Raw genomic sequence first — 16,958 nt, forward strand, 5'->3', positions numbered from 1 at the left:
CTTTCTTCCTCCCCTTTCAAAGCAAACCTCTATCTTTCTGGACTTTTCTGCAGAAAGTTCTTGCTCCTATCAAAGATTATATTGTTGCAGCAAACTCTATACATCGCCATTGTCTTACAGCTATCTTACATGTTCTGTTTCTCTAGATCTACACAAACCGCCTCTTTCTAACCTTCTCTGTTCTTCTTGATGCATTCTCAAAGCAAATATTGGCTCTGCTGTACTTTTTCTTTGCTTGAATCCATGCTGCTGCTCACAAATACCTTAGCTTTCACGTGTGACTGTTCAGGTTTACTCGTGTCGTCTTTCTTTTTGCCCTTTGGCTGCTTCCTTTAGGGGTTGCAATAGCAATCACCCATAGGGATTCCTTAACTATATCTATGAACCCCCTATTTTGTATTCCTCTAGGTCTTTTTCCTAGGAGCTACAACCTCAGCATCTTTTTATATCCAAAACATCTTTATTACTATTAACAATTCATCTGAGAACTTGAGCACCAGCTCTCACATACAGTATGTCCTGAATCGTAGATATGTACCTCCACTCTGGACTTCCTCATCTAAACCACAGCTCTTCTCTCTGTATCCTGTCATAAACTTTCTCTAGATCTACAAAGACACAATGCAGCTCCTTCTTGTAGTCCTAGTTTCTCTCTAGAAACATCCAACAGGCAAGACTAATTGTAAGACTTGTTATGTCAGTGGAAAAAAGTGCACAAATAAAAATAAACACAAAGTCGTGAAAACTTAGCAAAACCAGAATCAATAAATATAACTGATATTGTCTATTGTTCTTGCTTGGAAAAGTTGGGTAGATGGCACCTGTTTAAAAAAAGTCTGAAATTGTATTAACATTTCATTAAAGATTGGAAAAGAAATCAAGGTGTGCAGTACATGGTGGTTCGCCATTAGTGTAGCAGCACATGTGACCATCACACTCATCAGCTCCTCAAAGTTCTCCTTCCATCTTTCAATCCCACTTGTGGAACCTGTAAACCATCCCCTGTCCTTGATCAGCCTAACATGCTGCCCATCCTTCTATTTCTCTTTCTCTGCTATACAGATCCTCCTCTCCCTGATTTCTATCTAACCAGGCACCCCTTTGTTTGGCCTTTACCACCTCCACCTTCAACTTGTGCTGCATCTCCCTGTGCTTCTGTCTTCTGTCCTCTGGGTCCCATATTTTCTTGGCTAACCTTTTCCTCTTCAAACAGTTCTGAACATCTTCATTCCACCACAAAGTCTCAGTATCTGCTTTGTTCATTCCAGATGACACACCCAGTGCCTTCCTCTCAATCTCCCTGATCATGTCAGCTGAAGCTGTACAGTCACCTAAAAGAATCACCTGGTCTCCTAAAGCTCAATTTATCTCCTCCCTATAAAACCTACACGGAACTCTTCCTTTTTCAACTTCCATCACTTGGTCCTCTCTTCATCTTCCTCACCACAAGAATCATCCTACACACCACGTTCATATGCTGTCTAGCCATACATTGCAATGTCACCCTGTGATCCTCTCTTTTCTGAAAAAAAATATTCACCACTGCTGAATCCACCACCATCTGTCCTTCTGCATTCATGTCTTGAACACCAAACTTACTATATCTTCTATCACCTCTGGGTTTTATTTTTCATCTGTTAATATCTGCACCAGTCGCCACTCTTCTTCCCTTCTTAGATCAACAGTAGTCCAATTTCCACCAACATTTTGTGGATCAACAGCGCAAACAGTACAGGTCAATCCTCGTACGGGTGCATTTGACTATACCTTTAAAATGGGCAGAACATCTCCTTCATTCTTCCAGCATTTCATTCTTAAAAAAATGTTAAAAACACTCCAGACTAATTCTATTCTGCCACCTCTCTTGAATACCTATGTACCTCTACTGGAATTCATTCCGGTAAAATGAAATTTCCCGGTTGGAGTCCGTTCTAATATTCGAACTAAAGTCCAATTTGACCAGTTCCTCATTTACTGCTGTGCATAAGTCAAGTAAGAGACTTTTCCCTGATCCAAATAATCTATGCTGGATGCAGCCTTATCTGTAACTGCGGTGGACACCAACATGATCAAGCTCACATTGGCCTGTTGCCATCAAACTCCAAAGTGGAATATAGTTCAACCTCCCTGAGGTAGTCTCAAACTGACTCATACAGTCATACAGTCAGGTCCCGCTGACTATCTCCAGTGGTATCACTCTACTTTCTATACAGGTTTCTTCCTGTGGTTAGAGTCCATAGATTAAGCCACTGAGGCACCCTCCAATGGACGCACTCAAATTACTCTGCACTGATCCCTTTTGGTTTTTTTCTTCAGGTGCTAGGCCTAAAAGAAAGTGATACAAGGTTGTCTCTTCAGACAGGAATAAACTGAAGAACTGTTAGTATTGGCTGACCACATATTAGCATAGATAATCTTTTATAATAATGATATGAATAATAATATTTATACTGCTATGACTCTATTTCTTTGTTGTGGTGGCACAGTGATTAATGCTTTCATCTCACAGCAAGAGGGCCCCTGGTTCAAATCCCTAAGGTCATATCTTCAAAGGTTGATTAGTTACTCTAACGTGTCACTGTGAATGTGTTTTGGTATGTCATTGTGTGGCCCTGCAGCTGTCTGGGGACCTGTCCAGGGTGTACCCTGCCAGGTTAGGCTCTCGCGGCCCTGTAACCCCAAAAGGGATTAAGAAAATGGATGGATGACTGGATGGATGGTTATGTCATTGTTGATCATTAGGTTGGTGCACTCAGTGTTGTGATTGTTATGGCAACTCTGCATTCACAGCCCAGTGACAGAAGCTAAATCTGTTGCAGCACAGCTCACTGCTACAAAGTGGATACAGTATCTGATAGCACAACTAATCATTCTCCAAGCCTGATCTCATGGGATGGAAGAGCAATTATTTTAAAAAAAGCAGTGATCGAGAAAAAAGAAACCAGAAAAGGTACGATGGAGCTCCAGCTGGCAATCAAGTGCGAAAATTAAAACACGTTTTAAAAATACCACCAAGAATGCTGCCATAAAGAGTCAAAGCCCTGCAATGGATAACAGCCAAAGAGCAGAGCTCTTTATTACTGAACTGTGCTCAAGAACAAACCCCCTTTTTAGTTCTTGTTTCCTCTTCAGTGCCCACTCATTCTTCCTAAACACATTGTAAGCCTCGTGCCTCTGAAGGCCGATTCTGCTTTGTTTTGAGCTGAACTAATAAAATACTTATGACTCTTTCTTTCCAGCAAATGTAAATTCACCCTGTGAGTCCATCGATTCTTAATGAAACGTTGTACCAAAAAAAAAGACAAAGGGGAATATGCAGTTTTGACATTTCTCTCCTTTTTGCATGTGTGTGTGTGTGTTGTCTTCAGCAGAGCTCATGTACACCGTGGAGCTTGCAGGAGGGCTGGGAGCGATCCTGCTGCTTCTCATCTTTCTCATTTCCCTCTACAAATGCTACAAGATTGAACTGATGCTTTTCTATAGGAGACACTTTGGTAGCGAAGACATAGATGGAGGTAAAGGCAACTCTCTCGTTTGATGCATGTAACTTTTTAACTTGCTTTATGTTTTCACTTCTTTCTACCAATCTTTTCACACGAGTCAATTTCAGATATTTTTAGATGACTATAAATGTGCCTTTGCAGCTCTAATTTCCTTTGGCTTGAACTTGGTCTTGAACAGACTCTTGTCTCTATAAAAAAGTGTCCCCCACTTCTGTTTGAACAACAGGGAAGCCATTTGTCCCTTTTCTTCTCTGCATGCAATCTTGGGAAGAGAGGAGCAAGTTTTCAATTTGTTGCTCATCTAAAAGATAGCAATGTGTTGTGGATTGGAATTCATCCTGTACCTGCCAGGTAGTCACACATAAAGACTGGACACATTTAAAGCACCAAGTGAAATAAAAAGAAAAGCCAAACCAGAGTGAATTTGTAGGTCAGTGCCTTATTTTTTAAACTTTTCCCTCACTGCTGCGTGTTTATTCCCCAGTGTCATTCCTTTAAGATTTGTATTGCAACTCTGTTTTCCAACATTGTGGAAACAGTGAACTCATCAGATTGTCTCCGCGATTGTATGAATTATCTATTAGACATGCTTTTGTTGACTTACACTTCGGCATGATTAAGTCATACAGTAAGGGGCCGCTGATGCAAGCTGTTTTTGATTTTCCAACTTTTTGCTATGTGGTTAATTTGCAAGGTTGGTTGCTAATTTAAAGCCGCTGTTGGATGTTCAGATCTGATGGAGCGCAGCTCTGGCCTTCCCAGCTCGTTTCAAAGCCGCTCATCCTCCTCAAAGTCTTTTTGAAAGAGCTTCTCTCTCTTTTTCAGCTGGCCCACATTTCGGTTTCTACAGAGAATAATGACTAGGACTTGCTGAACATGTCACCAGCAGTTTTTTTTTTTTTTTTTCTGTTCTCTGTGTTCAGCTCTTTCAGTTCTTCTCGCTGTCTGCTGGGAAATCATTTAGAGTTGGGGAAGAGGATATTGCTTGAGTCTTGATTTGTATGTTTGTGTCTAACCTACTTGTGATTCAAGGCCAGGTGGAAATGAATCCACAGGGACGTTTTTCAACTGAGCCACCCTGTTCCATGAAAGGGTGCTCATTTTGCTTTAAGTCTAAATACTTGAGTAATGTGTGATTTTGTATTAGTCAGAGTATAAAGAATGCAGTCCATGTTGTAAAGACTGAATATAAGGATGGACAACAATGTATAAGATGAGCACAGGTAGGAAAAGTAGTGCCTTACATCTCCCTTCCGGGTGGATACGGGCTATCTGCGGGCAAAGAAGGGGTAATCTGGTACACAGGTGACCCATACGAAATTTTAAGATCGTACTCCTCATCCAGTGCAAGGTGAAAATATTCATTCACCTTTTTTTTCAACGTGCATGCTGCAGGCGACAAGTCATAGCGATCACTTGAACAACATATAAGGGTAAGTAGGGCTGAAGTAGCTGAGCTGCAAGGAGGTCGTACAATTTTTTCCTTTTTTCAATGCTCCGGAACCCTGCGCAAAGAGTTTATTAGTGCTGTTTAAATTATACGTGCTTGCTTTTTGTGTGTTTCATGCTTGCAGCCTGACTGTTAGATATTAGGAAGCAAGACTATTAGAGGGTAGTTTGTGTGGGTGTCCTATGCACTTACAAATCACCTACACATCATGTGCGTGTAGTATTTGCTAGTAAGGAGTGAGGGAGGAGCCAATACACTATACTTATGAGCATAGTGCTGCATAAAGGACACCGGATGACAGCATCACATGAGGGTCATAAGTGCTTGTAACTTAAAATAACCTGCAAATACTTCACAATACACTTACTGCACGCTCAACAATGGTAGGATGCATCCACTCCACTCTACAACCCTCTACAGACCCAAACAATCCCAAAACCTGCAGCACCAGTAGGTAAACCCCAGTATGGGTGCATATGACAAAGGTATAAGTAAGTCTAAAAGGAGAGGATTTGGATCTAAAACTACCAGAAAGGAGATTAAGGAGGAGAAGCAAAGAAAGGGTTCTGGAATGTTGTAAAAGAGGGCACGAATGAGGTTGGTATTACAGGAGAGGATAGAAAAACCAAAAGACAGTGGGGATAGAAGATCCACTGAGGTGACTAAAGGGAAAAACCCTTTAATGTTTAATTTATTTTGTGTATCATATGGCGATAAATACTTAGGTTGAATAATTTTACTTTAAATTGGAATGATAGCAACATATAGATATTTTTTTCATCTAGTTTTAAGTTAAAGTGTTATTCCACAGTTTATATTACCTCAATTTTCTGCATTAGGGCTTCGCAAGTTGTATTTTGTGAACCTAACCAAGCAGCAAGAAAACAAGAAAATAATTAATTAAATGCTTTTATAACTACTGGGACAAGCGTGTAAACTATAAAACAAATAGGGTTAATTAAGCTTCTACAAAAATAATTGCACAAAGTTAAATTAAATAAATAAGTTGTTCAGCTTTTACAAGTGGAAGGACTTCTAACTCAACATGAATAAAGTTCCACCCGCAGGGGCAGCAGCAGCTTTACTGCAAAAACTAAATCTTAAGAAAGTAAATAGCTTTGCTTCAAGAAAATTTGTCTCATTTTTCATCTTTTCAATAGCAAAATAATCTTTGTTTGATAAAACGTGTCTAGGCAAGACCATTTTTTACCCCATTGGCAGATTTTTTGGTTTATTTAAAAAAAGTCTACCAATGGGGTTTATATTTTTGACCTTTTTTATGGGACCTGTTTTTGCAGTGTGTTGCATTTAGAGTAGTGATTGGCACCAAGGGCCTCATTCCCACTTGTTTTCCAACCTGTCCTGCTCTGTCATGTTTAATTTGGCTGGACACACCCGATCCAGGTAATCAGCTGGATCAGAGAGATATCTGGAAAACTTGCAGACAGCCCTTGAAGCATGGAGTTGCGCATCTTTGATTTAGAGATTTGGACTGGTATCCTTTTGAGATGTGGACTTGGATAAAATTTGCCCTAAAATCTCAGATGTAGCAAATTTCCTACCTGAGTTGGACAGTTAAAATGTTATTTTCCCGCTCAAGTTTCACATCACACTGTTAAAATGAAATAGTCTTTTTGTATTTCACCTCAACTACATTTATGGCTTTGAAACTTTACATGTAAAACCTTTACAGTCAAACTGAATTTCTAATTCAAACATTGTGCTGGATTACCGTAATTTGTCTTCAGGTGTGGGTCATTATCACTATAAAGTGCCTTTGGTGTCCCCATGAGTATTACTCATTCATAAACTAAATGGAGCAGAATAACTAAACTCTGACTTCTTATCATAAGTGACCAAAGACAAATCAGTAAAATAATTTGGTTCTTAAATTGTGATTTCTTTAATTTATGCAATTTTTTTTCTTTGGATGTATGCGATTTTGGTATGTCCCACACGCTGTTCTGCTAACTTCAGGGTGTGTAATAAATGGTTAAATTATGCTAAATATATAGGAAATTGCTACATATTTCGTATCAAAGCACATTACTTGATAAAACAAGTCATTTTGATCATGCAAATTTTATTTTCATAATGCTATTAAACATTTTTTGCACGTCCCTGACATTGCTGTCCACCCTGTCATTTTGGGAGAACTGTCTCTTTAAAAAACCTGCAATGTTTTAAGTGACACCACAACCAGCATTTTGTCTTTCTTCACTGAAGACTGAAACAGTGGCTAGTTGCAGAGTAAATATTTACACTTTTGTTTAGTAATTTTAATCATATTAGGTGTATAGTCAGATGTCAAGCTTAACATGTTTTGGTTCACATAAGCAGGCCAGTCTGCACACTGGAGTGCTCTACATCACTGTTGAACAAGCACCACACGTCTTCTGCTCCATATCTACCTCCAGAAGACATGAACCTGTCGCCATCTGGGCCCACCTTGCTTCAGTTCTGAAGATACTGAGAGAACGTCACCCACTAGCTAGCATACCTTTATTTTTACAGCGATAGGCCTGCAACACAGCATTGACAAAAAGGGCATTTCTTCTACCTCTCAACAGAACCCTACAAGTATGGGTTCCAACAAATAACATGGAATTTCTTTGAGGCTAGTCATGGGAAGGGTGCACCAGATGATCTGGATGGAGCCCTCAAGAGGTCAGCAGACCAGATTGTAGCCCATGGAGGAGACATTCCTGATGCCCAGAGCTTGGATGAAAAGCTGAAAAGTGAAAAGAAAAGAGATTTGTTTTTCAAACCAATCATTCTCCCCTTAAAACGACATTTTTCTTCTCATTTTACAATTTAATGTTTGACTTGTACTGTGCACATTGATGTTCAGAGGTTATCTCAATAATGCCACATGGCTAATTGGCTATTTTTTGCCACATGGCTAATTTTTGGTGTATAGCTACATAAAGGAAGAGTGTATCAAAACCAGTCTGTTCACCTGATAATTTCACACATGGGAAAGGGACTTCTGGTTGTCATTTTCTTTCATTAATTGCAAAATTAGGTAATTTAACAACCTTTTGAAAATGTGTCCACCCTGTCATGACCAGGGTCAACCCTGTCGTACTACTGTCCACCCTGTCATTTTCTTATTCACAGAAAATAAACAATTTATTTTCACAAGTTAGCAAAACGATCTGTGTGATTCCTTTATTAATACATATCTATTAATACATATGGGCCAAGTGGTATTGGTTTAAATTTTCACCAGATATATTTGTTCTTAGATTTTATTTAGAAAAGAAAGTGCAATTCTTGCTGATTTTGTATAGTGACAAATTGTTTGCCCTAATTTCATTACTATATAAATTCTTTTTCTCATTAGCTAATGCACAGTTTTGACAAAGGGACTAAGTGGCTTTCTGAAAATATCAATTTTATATCCATGATCATGATCTTAAATGGAAAATCCCATGTTTTTTGGTGGGATATTGTGAAGTCTCAAAGGCACCTTATGGTAATATTGACCCATGTATTCAATGTAACCATTGACTGTATCTGGACCTGGAATGAGAACACCCACCCCCCACCCCCCACACACAGGTGTTCCAAACAGAAAGTTCCCTGCTGGGTCCAAGAAGCCTAAATCCCATAGACTTCTACTGAGGGAAAAGATCAGCTATTCCTCAGTCCATATGTATGTCAGATTAATCATTCTTGCTCTGATAACTTTTGTCTTCACATGTTCTTGCTAATACTAATTTTATTTCATTTTATTTTTTCTTTGGTCATTCAAGGTATAAACTGATCAATCAGACGCCCCAATAAAAGTATATGATCTCATGTCAAACATTTGATTGACAGATTCTCCTAAGCCTGCTTTCAATAGAAGGGGTGTGGCCTTCGAACAAGCTCCCTGTTGATTGGCAGGGGTAGTTGCCATAGAAACTTTGACTCAGACCGACTCGGACCAACCTCTGCATACTGACAATGTCTGGTTCCAACATGACATTTACTGTATCACAAATAAATGGCGACTGAATTGACTTAATTTGGTTGGAGCTGGAAGTGAGCCAGTCTTTATGGATGGGGTCACACTCACTCAGTCCAGTTCTCATACACAGTATGAGTATGAGTATGAGTCAATGAACATGTACTAAGTTGTAGTAGTTAAAAGCTTTGTTATAAAAGACATTCCAAAAAACATCAAACCTTTGGCAATTAAAAGCAAAAACATTTTTTTCTGATTAAAAATACACAAAAAAACACGTTTAAATTAAAAAAAAGGACAATTATAGCAATTCCGGTTTTGAGATAAAAGTTTTTTTTTTTTAAAAAGTGCATTCCCATCACCTTCAAATATTTTTTTGTCTTTTTTTGTTGGTAGGGAACAGTTTGCTGTCTGAACTGGCACTGCCTTGGTGTCACATTACAACCACAGACTGGTTGTTTACAGCTTGTATGTCCTCATCCATTATCAAAAATATGATTGTTTCTTTTGCAGAGAACAAAGACTATGATGCGTATCTTTCATACACAAAAGTGGACCCTGACCAGTGGAGTCAGGAGACCAGGGAGGAGGAGCGCTTTGCCCTGGAGATCCTTCCTGACGTCCTGGAGAAACATTACGGTTACAAACTCTTCATCCCAGATCGAGACCTGATTCCGACAGGAAGTAAGCTTATCTGACGGTTAACTGTTACTTTTTAGTCAACTCATGAATTATCACTGTTTGGAAAAGATTATTTAAGGGTTAGTTAACAAAAAGGTAAGACAATCTACCAGCTGTTATAGGCTTAAAACCTATATTTACCAGTCAAACCTTTACTGTCGGTTTAGATTCTTGTTCTTCTAAAAGCTTATATTAATGCAGTACTCATGCAATAGTAACTTTTGAGGCACATTATAACTGTATAAGTTAGACATTTTGCTATAGAATAGTATGGTTGTGTCCCTAAGTAGATTTGTGTGTACTTTTTGTAAAGTGTTGTTTGTGTTGTTTTTGTCTTCATTGTCGTCTTTCCTCCTTCACTGTCTAGTGTGTTTGGAACCATTCATCTAAGCTCAGCAGCCTGGTGGTGTAGTGGTTAGCACAGATAGAAAAATATCATAAAGTTTTTGGATAGGACACCACCCTAATACCATCAACACATCAAGGGCCAAACCTTAGTCCCAGTTTGGTTGACGTGCTGCGTCTTCTTTGTCAAACTTCAGATATTTGAACTCTGGACATGCAGCGACACTCGAAACCCACTGCTGCCAGACCGCCGTGCCATACCCGATGCTCAAAACTCACCGCAGGACCTCAAATTGCGTCTGTATATTGACTTAACATTGAAAACTGGATGCCCAGGACGCGCAAATAGCAATCAGTGTTAATGCAGCATAGAAGATGAATTGATTCAAGCTGAAGTGATTACTCCTGAAAAATGTCATGCTAATAATTTAGTTTATGTTTTTAACATAAGTGAAAGTATTAGATCCAAAAACAGGCAATAAAATCCTTTTTTTTTTCTTCTGGCATCTCAAACTTGTCAGTTGAAGTTGAAGACCATAGCTTATCCTGCTGGCTGCTCCCACACTGGGAGCTACTGATGAGGGACTACAGGATCTCGCATGCACTGAGGGCTGAAATATTGAAGATATTTATCGTCCTCTTTGGTTTTTTATCAGCATTAATAAATCAATGAAAATTCTGTCTGAACGCATCCTCGCGCGCGCTAACTCGCAGTCCGTCGTTGCAGTGGCTCGACTTTGCGAACGGCGTGTGTTTGTACTGTTGGCTTCATGTGGAACAGATAAAACGCAAACACGTCTAAGTTGATCCAGACAGAATTAAACATCAGTGGGAAATGTGTGAAGGCTCTAAGCCCCGCTGACTGAGCCGCCTCTCTCCTTCCTTTAATCAAAAGAAAATTGCCGCCAGCAACAGTGCCAGGCAGAATTATTGCAGATGAATGTCCAATCAGGGAAACATGGTATGTGATTAATTATATGTGAAATAAAGTGAGAGGAATCAAAGCTAGCTTTATGACAGTGTTGAGCAGCATTGTTTTTTCTGTGTCTGTGTCCTGATTGTCACCTGAATGTTGATGTGTTTATGCGTAGGTTTCACCAATGAGCATTACCAGGATGACACACAACTCTTTGGAGGTACTCGGCCTTCTCGCTCATGCATCTAGCTGCTTTCATCAACAGAGTTCCCAAACTTTGCAGAGAAACTCCTTATCCATCCCTGATGTCCACCCACAGCCATCCGAATCTGCTCCTTTCAAAACGAATCACTTAAGCTGTAAAAAAAAATACATGTGTGATGAAATCTTGAACTCTTCAGACCTGTCAGGGTTTTTCCACAGCATCAAAATGATAAATTGAGCCTGCCGTTCTGCACATGCAAAATTAAAATCTGCTGCATCTTATGTCATTCAATGATCCTTGAGATGATTTTACATCTTAATTGGGGCCCATTTGGAACAAATTGACTGTGATAGACATGAAAATCAGGGTAATAGTCTTTCTAAACATGGTAACTTAATTAGTGCGGATTTTCAGAGCAAAAAAAAAAGAGAAGAAAAAAACGTCCTCCAATAAATACGACTCTCTTCAAGACTGCAGACAGAATTATGTCAGAGTGTGTGGTGAAATTCACACAAAGGCTTTTGGAACTGATCCCTGCATTCAGTGGGAGCTGATTACAGATAGAATACATCATTAACCTACAACTCATTTGTCACTATTTTTAAGAAGAAAGAAGACGGAATAACCCGATCAAAAGTAGACCACTGTTGCTGCGTTCAACCACTCAGTCCATGGTTAATTAAGAAGTCTGCAGCTGAGTGCTCTGAATTTGTCAGAACCAGAACTGCTCTTTACCGCTGACAATGAAATTATTTTGGTCTAAGGCAAGCGTCTGCAACCTTTAACGCTAGAAGAGTTATTTGGTGCAGCTTCCTACAGACCAAAACCCTGTGAGAACCACAAAGTCTCACTTCACCATTTAGAATAAAAAAACATTATGTTTTGTGGCACGTTGTGTCAAATAAGATCCCCCCCGCTTTAGCTGATTTACTTTAATTAAAAATGTAAGAAAGTCAAACATGACATTTTCTTTATCTCTTTTCTCATTTTACTGTCAAATGTAAAATATTGGTTCAGAATACAATTCTTTTCATTTGTTCATCTACATGCAGTTATGCAGCATTGTGCAGCAGAAAATAAGAATAAGTACCTTTAGATTATTTTAATATTACTTGTAATTATTAATATAATAATAATTAAATTATAATACTTAAACCTTTACTCTTATTTTGGTCAGTAATTGGACATGTTGACAATCTGAACACAAAACATAATGTACAATTAAAAATTTGTTTTAATTAAAACTAAAAACCTATCATTTTTTGGATTGTTAGCATTTTCCTTCAAAGCCAAAGAGCCACATGAACCACTTGGGAGCCTCCAGCTGCAGACCTCTGCTTTAAGGAAAAACCTATTAGGATATTAACTCATGAATACTATTTAAATGGTCTGGAAATTAACATACTGCGTAGAAGTTCAAAAACCCATAAACAGAGGCTTTACGACTACTTCTTTTCAACTTTTACGCTTGTGCCACTAAAGCTTAAAAACAAACACTAATTAAGGGTCTGAATGTCTAACTTAACTAGATATTTTGATTTCTATTTGAATCAACTAAAGAAAAAGATCTCAGATGTCACAAAACTAGCCTGATAGATGTATGATGAAAGTTTCAGAACATCAATCCAATCACAGCCAACTCTGACAATATTCTGCAGTGTTTTCACCAGAACCATGAGGAAAAAAAACACATCTTATTAAAGGTTAAACTTCCCCAGCTGCTCCCTGGACTGAAAAACTCAAACTCGTTTCTGTCTGTTGTTTGCTTCTCACCTACAAAGAGATCTTTGCTTTTTGGAAAAACAAGGAAGGCAAAATTTACATTTCCAGCAAAATGCTTCTACTTTGCTGAAATGTTGAGGTACTGAAGCTCTCGTTTTGGTTTGCAGCCGCTAAGCATTCCCTGTCAGGGTCAACAGAATGTGGAGCAAAACATTAGAAAAAAACAGAAGATTTGAGTGTTTTTTTTAAGTTTAAGTGCAATTCAGAAGTTCCCTATAAACCTAAAGCATCTGGAAAAAAGGTTCTCAGAGATTCGACAGCAGATCTGTGCTGTTCTCTCAGATGTGGCTACTGAAGCTGTAATCTGTGCAAAATTCCAGAAACCACACTGTGGATGTTCTGCTTCTGGATGATCTCTCATCAACTGAAGCTGCAAACTGGGATTGGAGTCGCTCTGCTGCACCCATGCAGTGGGAACACTTCAATCCTATTGAACCCAATGGTGCAGTCTCCTATATTTTCTCATCAGTAAATACAGCCGAGTTTGAAACCCACATAAGTGTCTACCCGTGAAGTCTAGAGCCTGTGTTACCTTTAGTTGTCTTGTCCTGTGTGGGTGAGGCTGACTATGCATCAAACATGGTGTGTTGTCATGAGTGAAAGGCCGGGTCACACAGCCTCTACGTCCATTTTGCACATATTCCTCGGATGAAAATTGGTCATATGTGAATATAAGTGGAAAAAGTAAAAAAGTTGTGGTCTTTTCGTGAAGTTTTCACATGTATCCCAAATGAACCATGTTAAAACCACGGAAGAAATACAAATAAGTCACGCAAAAACCACGTAAATCAATGTAGAACATGAACCGATGCGTGATTGTTGGCTGTTTATATGCAGTTCATTAGTGATTGGTGCGTCAATAACATAATTTTAACGTGATGTGCGCCGGACATGTGATATAAAAATTATACATCGGTGGTACATGTGTGAAAAGTTCATTAGACATACGTGGAACTGTCGTAGAAAGCCAAAAATTTGCAAATGTATCTCACAAAAATCACGCACAATTGCATAATATTATAACGTAAAAATGTCGTATAAACTACATAAAACACATTTAAACTGGAGACAAAAGATTTTGAACAGTTCAAAACTGAATTCAGATAAAGATCCGTTGGCCGAAACCCTCGATGGACATCTGCGCACATCGACGAATGATAAACGCAAAAAACATGTAAGAATTACATATATCACGCATGTATCACAAAAGACCAAAATGTGGAAAATGCGCGAAATGTACACAGGGGCTCTGGCCTGGCCTGAGAGACCAGTTTAATCCTGCATGTGGATTCATGAGCATCTTCTTGTTTGCTTCAGCCTACATAGAGGACGTGGCTCGCTGTGTGGACCAGAGCAAGCGTCTCATCATCGTCATGACGCCGAACTACGTGGTCCGGCGAGGCTGGAGCATCTTTGAGCTGGAGACACGACTTCGCAACATGCTGGTGACGGGTGAGATCAAAGTCATCCTGATTGAGTGTGCCGAGCTGCGCGGCATCATGAACTACCAGGAAGTGGAGGCTCTCAAACACACCATCAAAGCGCTTTCCGTCATCAAGTGGCGCGGCCCCAAAAGCAACAAGCTCAACTCCAAGTTTTGGAAGCAGCTGCAGTACGAGATGCCGTTCAGGCGCACAGAGCCCATGCTGACGCACGAGCCTGCGCTGGACGTCAGCGAGCAGGGCCCTTTCGGAGAGCTGCAGACCGTCTCTGCCATCTCCATGGCAGCAGCCACCTCCACCGCCATGGCCACCGCCCACCCTGAACTGCGCTCCTCCTTCCACAACAACTACCACACCACCATGAGGCAGAAACACTACTATCGCAGCTACGACTATGACTTGCCCCCAGGGGGCACCCTGCCGCCTCTGTCATCTCTAGGGAACCAGCACACCTACTGCAACATCCCACTGACACTGCTGAACGGACAGAGGCCTCCTGGGAAGAGCCGAGAGCACAGCCTGGAGGAGGCTCACGCCAACAATGCCATGCTCCCCCTACTGCCAAGAGAGACCAGCATCTCCAGCGTCATCTGGTAGTGATGAGGACGCGCCGCTTTTGAAAGACCGGTCAAGGTCAGACACAGCTCAAAGGAACATCACCTGGGATGACGGCAAGACGTGTTCCAGATCCCGGTTCTGGAAGTGCAGGTTGGAAGGCCTTCTAAGGGACTCAGTCTCTGTTATAGAGGACGTTTTCTATGTGGACCTCAGAGTGAGATAATAAAAACACTGATTTAACAACTAGAAATAGACCCAGAACTCTGCATAATGATTACAGCGAACATGTGCACCCAAACACAAATGTGCATAAATACAAGTGAAAGGAAAACAGGGTCTGTACATATATTTGAATTTCTTTGTAGCATCTGTGTTTTCCTGTTTTGTTATTTTGTCCAATTACTTCAGTCAAATCTGTTTCCATCTCTATTGTAGGATTTTGCTTTAACTTGCTGCACAAAAGTGTATATTTTGTATTGATTTTTTTATGTTGTTTGCTAGATCAAAAAGCTGATATTTGATGCTCCTACGAGGATGCATTTTGTTTTTCATTTCTATTTTTTCTTTTTATTAATTTGTCTTGTTTTAAAGAACTTTTGTTCCTTTTTTTTTTTTTTTTATGGATGATTATTCAAACGCCCTGGACTTTTCAGGAGCTCCGATGAGCTTGGGTTTGCTTTTGTTTTCTTGTAAAAGGTGTATCTAGTTTATAAGGAAACTCTCTTCGAAAAAAAAAAAATCATAGAATATGCAAAAAGAAGGAGAAGCTGGTAAAATATATATACATGTGTGTATCGCTCTGTGGGACTGGGAATCAATTTAGGAGCCCCTTCAATCAGACAGACCGATAGTCTGGCACATCTATCTCTAAAGCTTCGTTTTTTCTATTCAGACAAACAGCCTTGCTGTTTTAGAGTGATAGTAAAATGCCTCACCTTAAAAAAAATATGTAGATTATTTTAAAAAAAAAGAAATCTATTTTTATAACAGAAAAGAGTTTGCTTGAGAGATCATACTTCTTTGCCGCTCATCTTCCACCCAGAGAGGACCCGTGGATTGATGTTATGCCAGTTTTGTACTCTAGCAACGTGATTTCGGGCTCGTTCGGAGACAAATGACACGCGACAAAACAACCTCTGCTGTTACAGAATCAAAACTGAAACATTGTTTTCATCTTTTTATTTGTTTTAATTCTTTTTTTACATACTGCATTCTACTCTCAATCGAATAAATGGCATTTGAATCATATTTATAGCTCATGTTTAAGCAAAGAAAAGAAAACATTTGTCTTTTGGAAGAATTTTTAAATATATTTGAGGGTGTGACTTTTGAGTATGCATAGAAAATAGATATGTATTCTATATATAATATAGATATTTATATAAATATATAAACACAATTTTCACTTGGAAGGAAATGTCTATCTTTATAGAAACACGATCATGATCAGTTGCCCTTACTTTCTCACTGCACATTAAATGCATTGATTTCCTTTTGATGGTTTCCTTTATTGACTTTTTTAAATGTCAGTAATTCTGAAGTCCTGGGATGTTTTTGCCTTAACCCTTGTGCTATCCTATGGGGTCCAGATGACCCCACCCTTACATTGACGTGTTCTCCCTACCGTGACAAAGGTGGATAAAGGTGAAGAGGATTTCATGTAATCCATGGATACCAGTGAAGATCACAAATCATTGAAGAACAAAGGTTCAGCGTCCTGTCTTGTGGGGTCCAAATGACCCCACTCCCAACGTTAACGTGCCTAGGATAGTACAAGGGTTAAATCCTTCACTTTCTGTGTGACTTATGAATTAAAACCATTTTGTTGGAGGCTACAGAAGTCGCGAATGACTTACCTTGCTTTATTTTACGTTTCCTCCTGAAAATGACATCTGGTATCCCGTTATCACAGGAACACAAGTTATTTTTTCATGATAACAAGACCACAACACGACAACACTGAAAAGTTGATTTTTATTGGTGATCACTGTATATCTGCTTGTAGACAGAAGCAAGATACTGTAGCCTGTAGCCAACCTTCTCCTCGAGTGACAATGGCTATGTCCGAATTCCTTCACTGATGTAGGGCGTTCGCCATTTTCTAGTGCTGTCTGAATCTACAAT

General features: G+C 39.5%; 1 protein-coding gene across 4 annotated transcripts in view; it reads left to right on the top strand.

Annotated features, from left to right (window-relative positions):
* il1rapl1a (interleukin 1 receptor accessory protein-like 1a) overlaps window positions 1-16,330 on the top strand; it is a 231,640-nt gene extending 215,310 nt beyond the window's left edge. Inside the window, exons 9-12 of one of the 4 annotated variants that reach the window (XM_023950643.2) lie at window positions 3,369-3,515; window positions 9,419-9,589; window positions 11,023-11,067; window positions 14,152-16,330. In XM_023950643.2, coding sequence (XP_023806411.1) covers window positions 3,369-3,515; window positions 9,419-9,589; window positions 11,023-11,067; window positions 14,152-14,873 — 1,085 coding nt within the window. In that variant the 3' untranslated portion in view covers window positions 14,874-16,330. The remainder of the gene's footprint in view (window positions 1-3,368; window positions 3,516-9,418; window positions 9,590-11,022; window positions 11,068-14,151) is intronic. The other 3 variants (XM_023950644.2, XM_023950645.2, XM_023950646.2) reach the window with 3 other exon arrangements.
* The last annotated feature ends 628 nt before the right edge of the window (window positions 16,331-16,958 follow it).

The sequence above is a fragment of the Oryzias latipes genome, chromosome 21 (genome assembly GCF_053564925.1).
Source record: "Oryzias latipes strain Hd-rR chromosome 21, Olatipes_Hd-rR_3.1".
NCBI classification, from domain to species: domain Eukaryota; kingdom Metazoa; phylum Chordata; class Actinopteri; order Beloniformes; family Adrianichthyidae; genus Oryzias; species Oryzias latipes.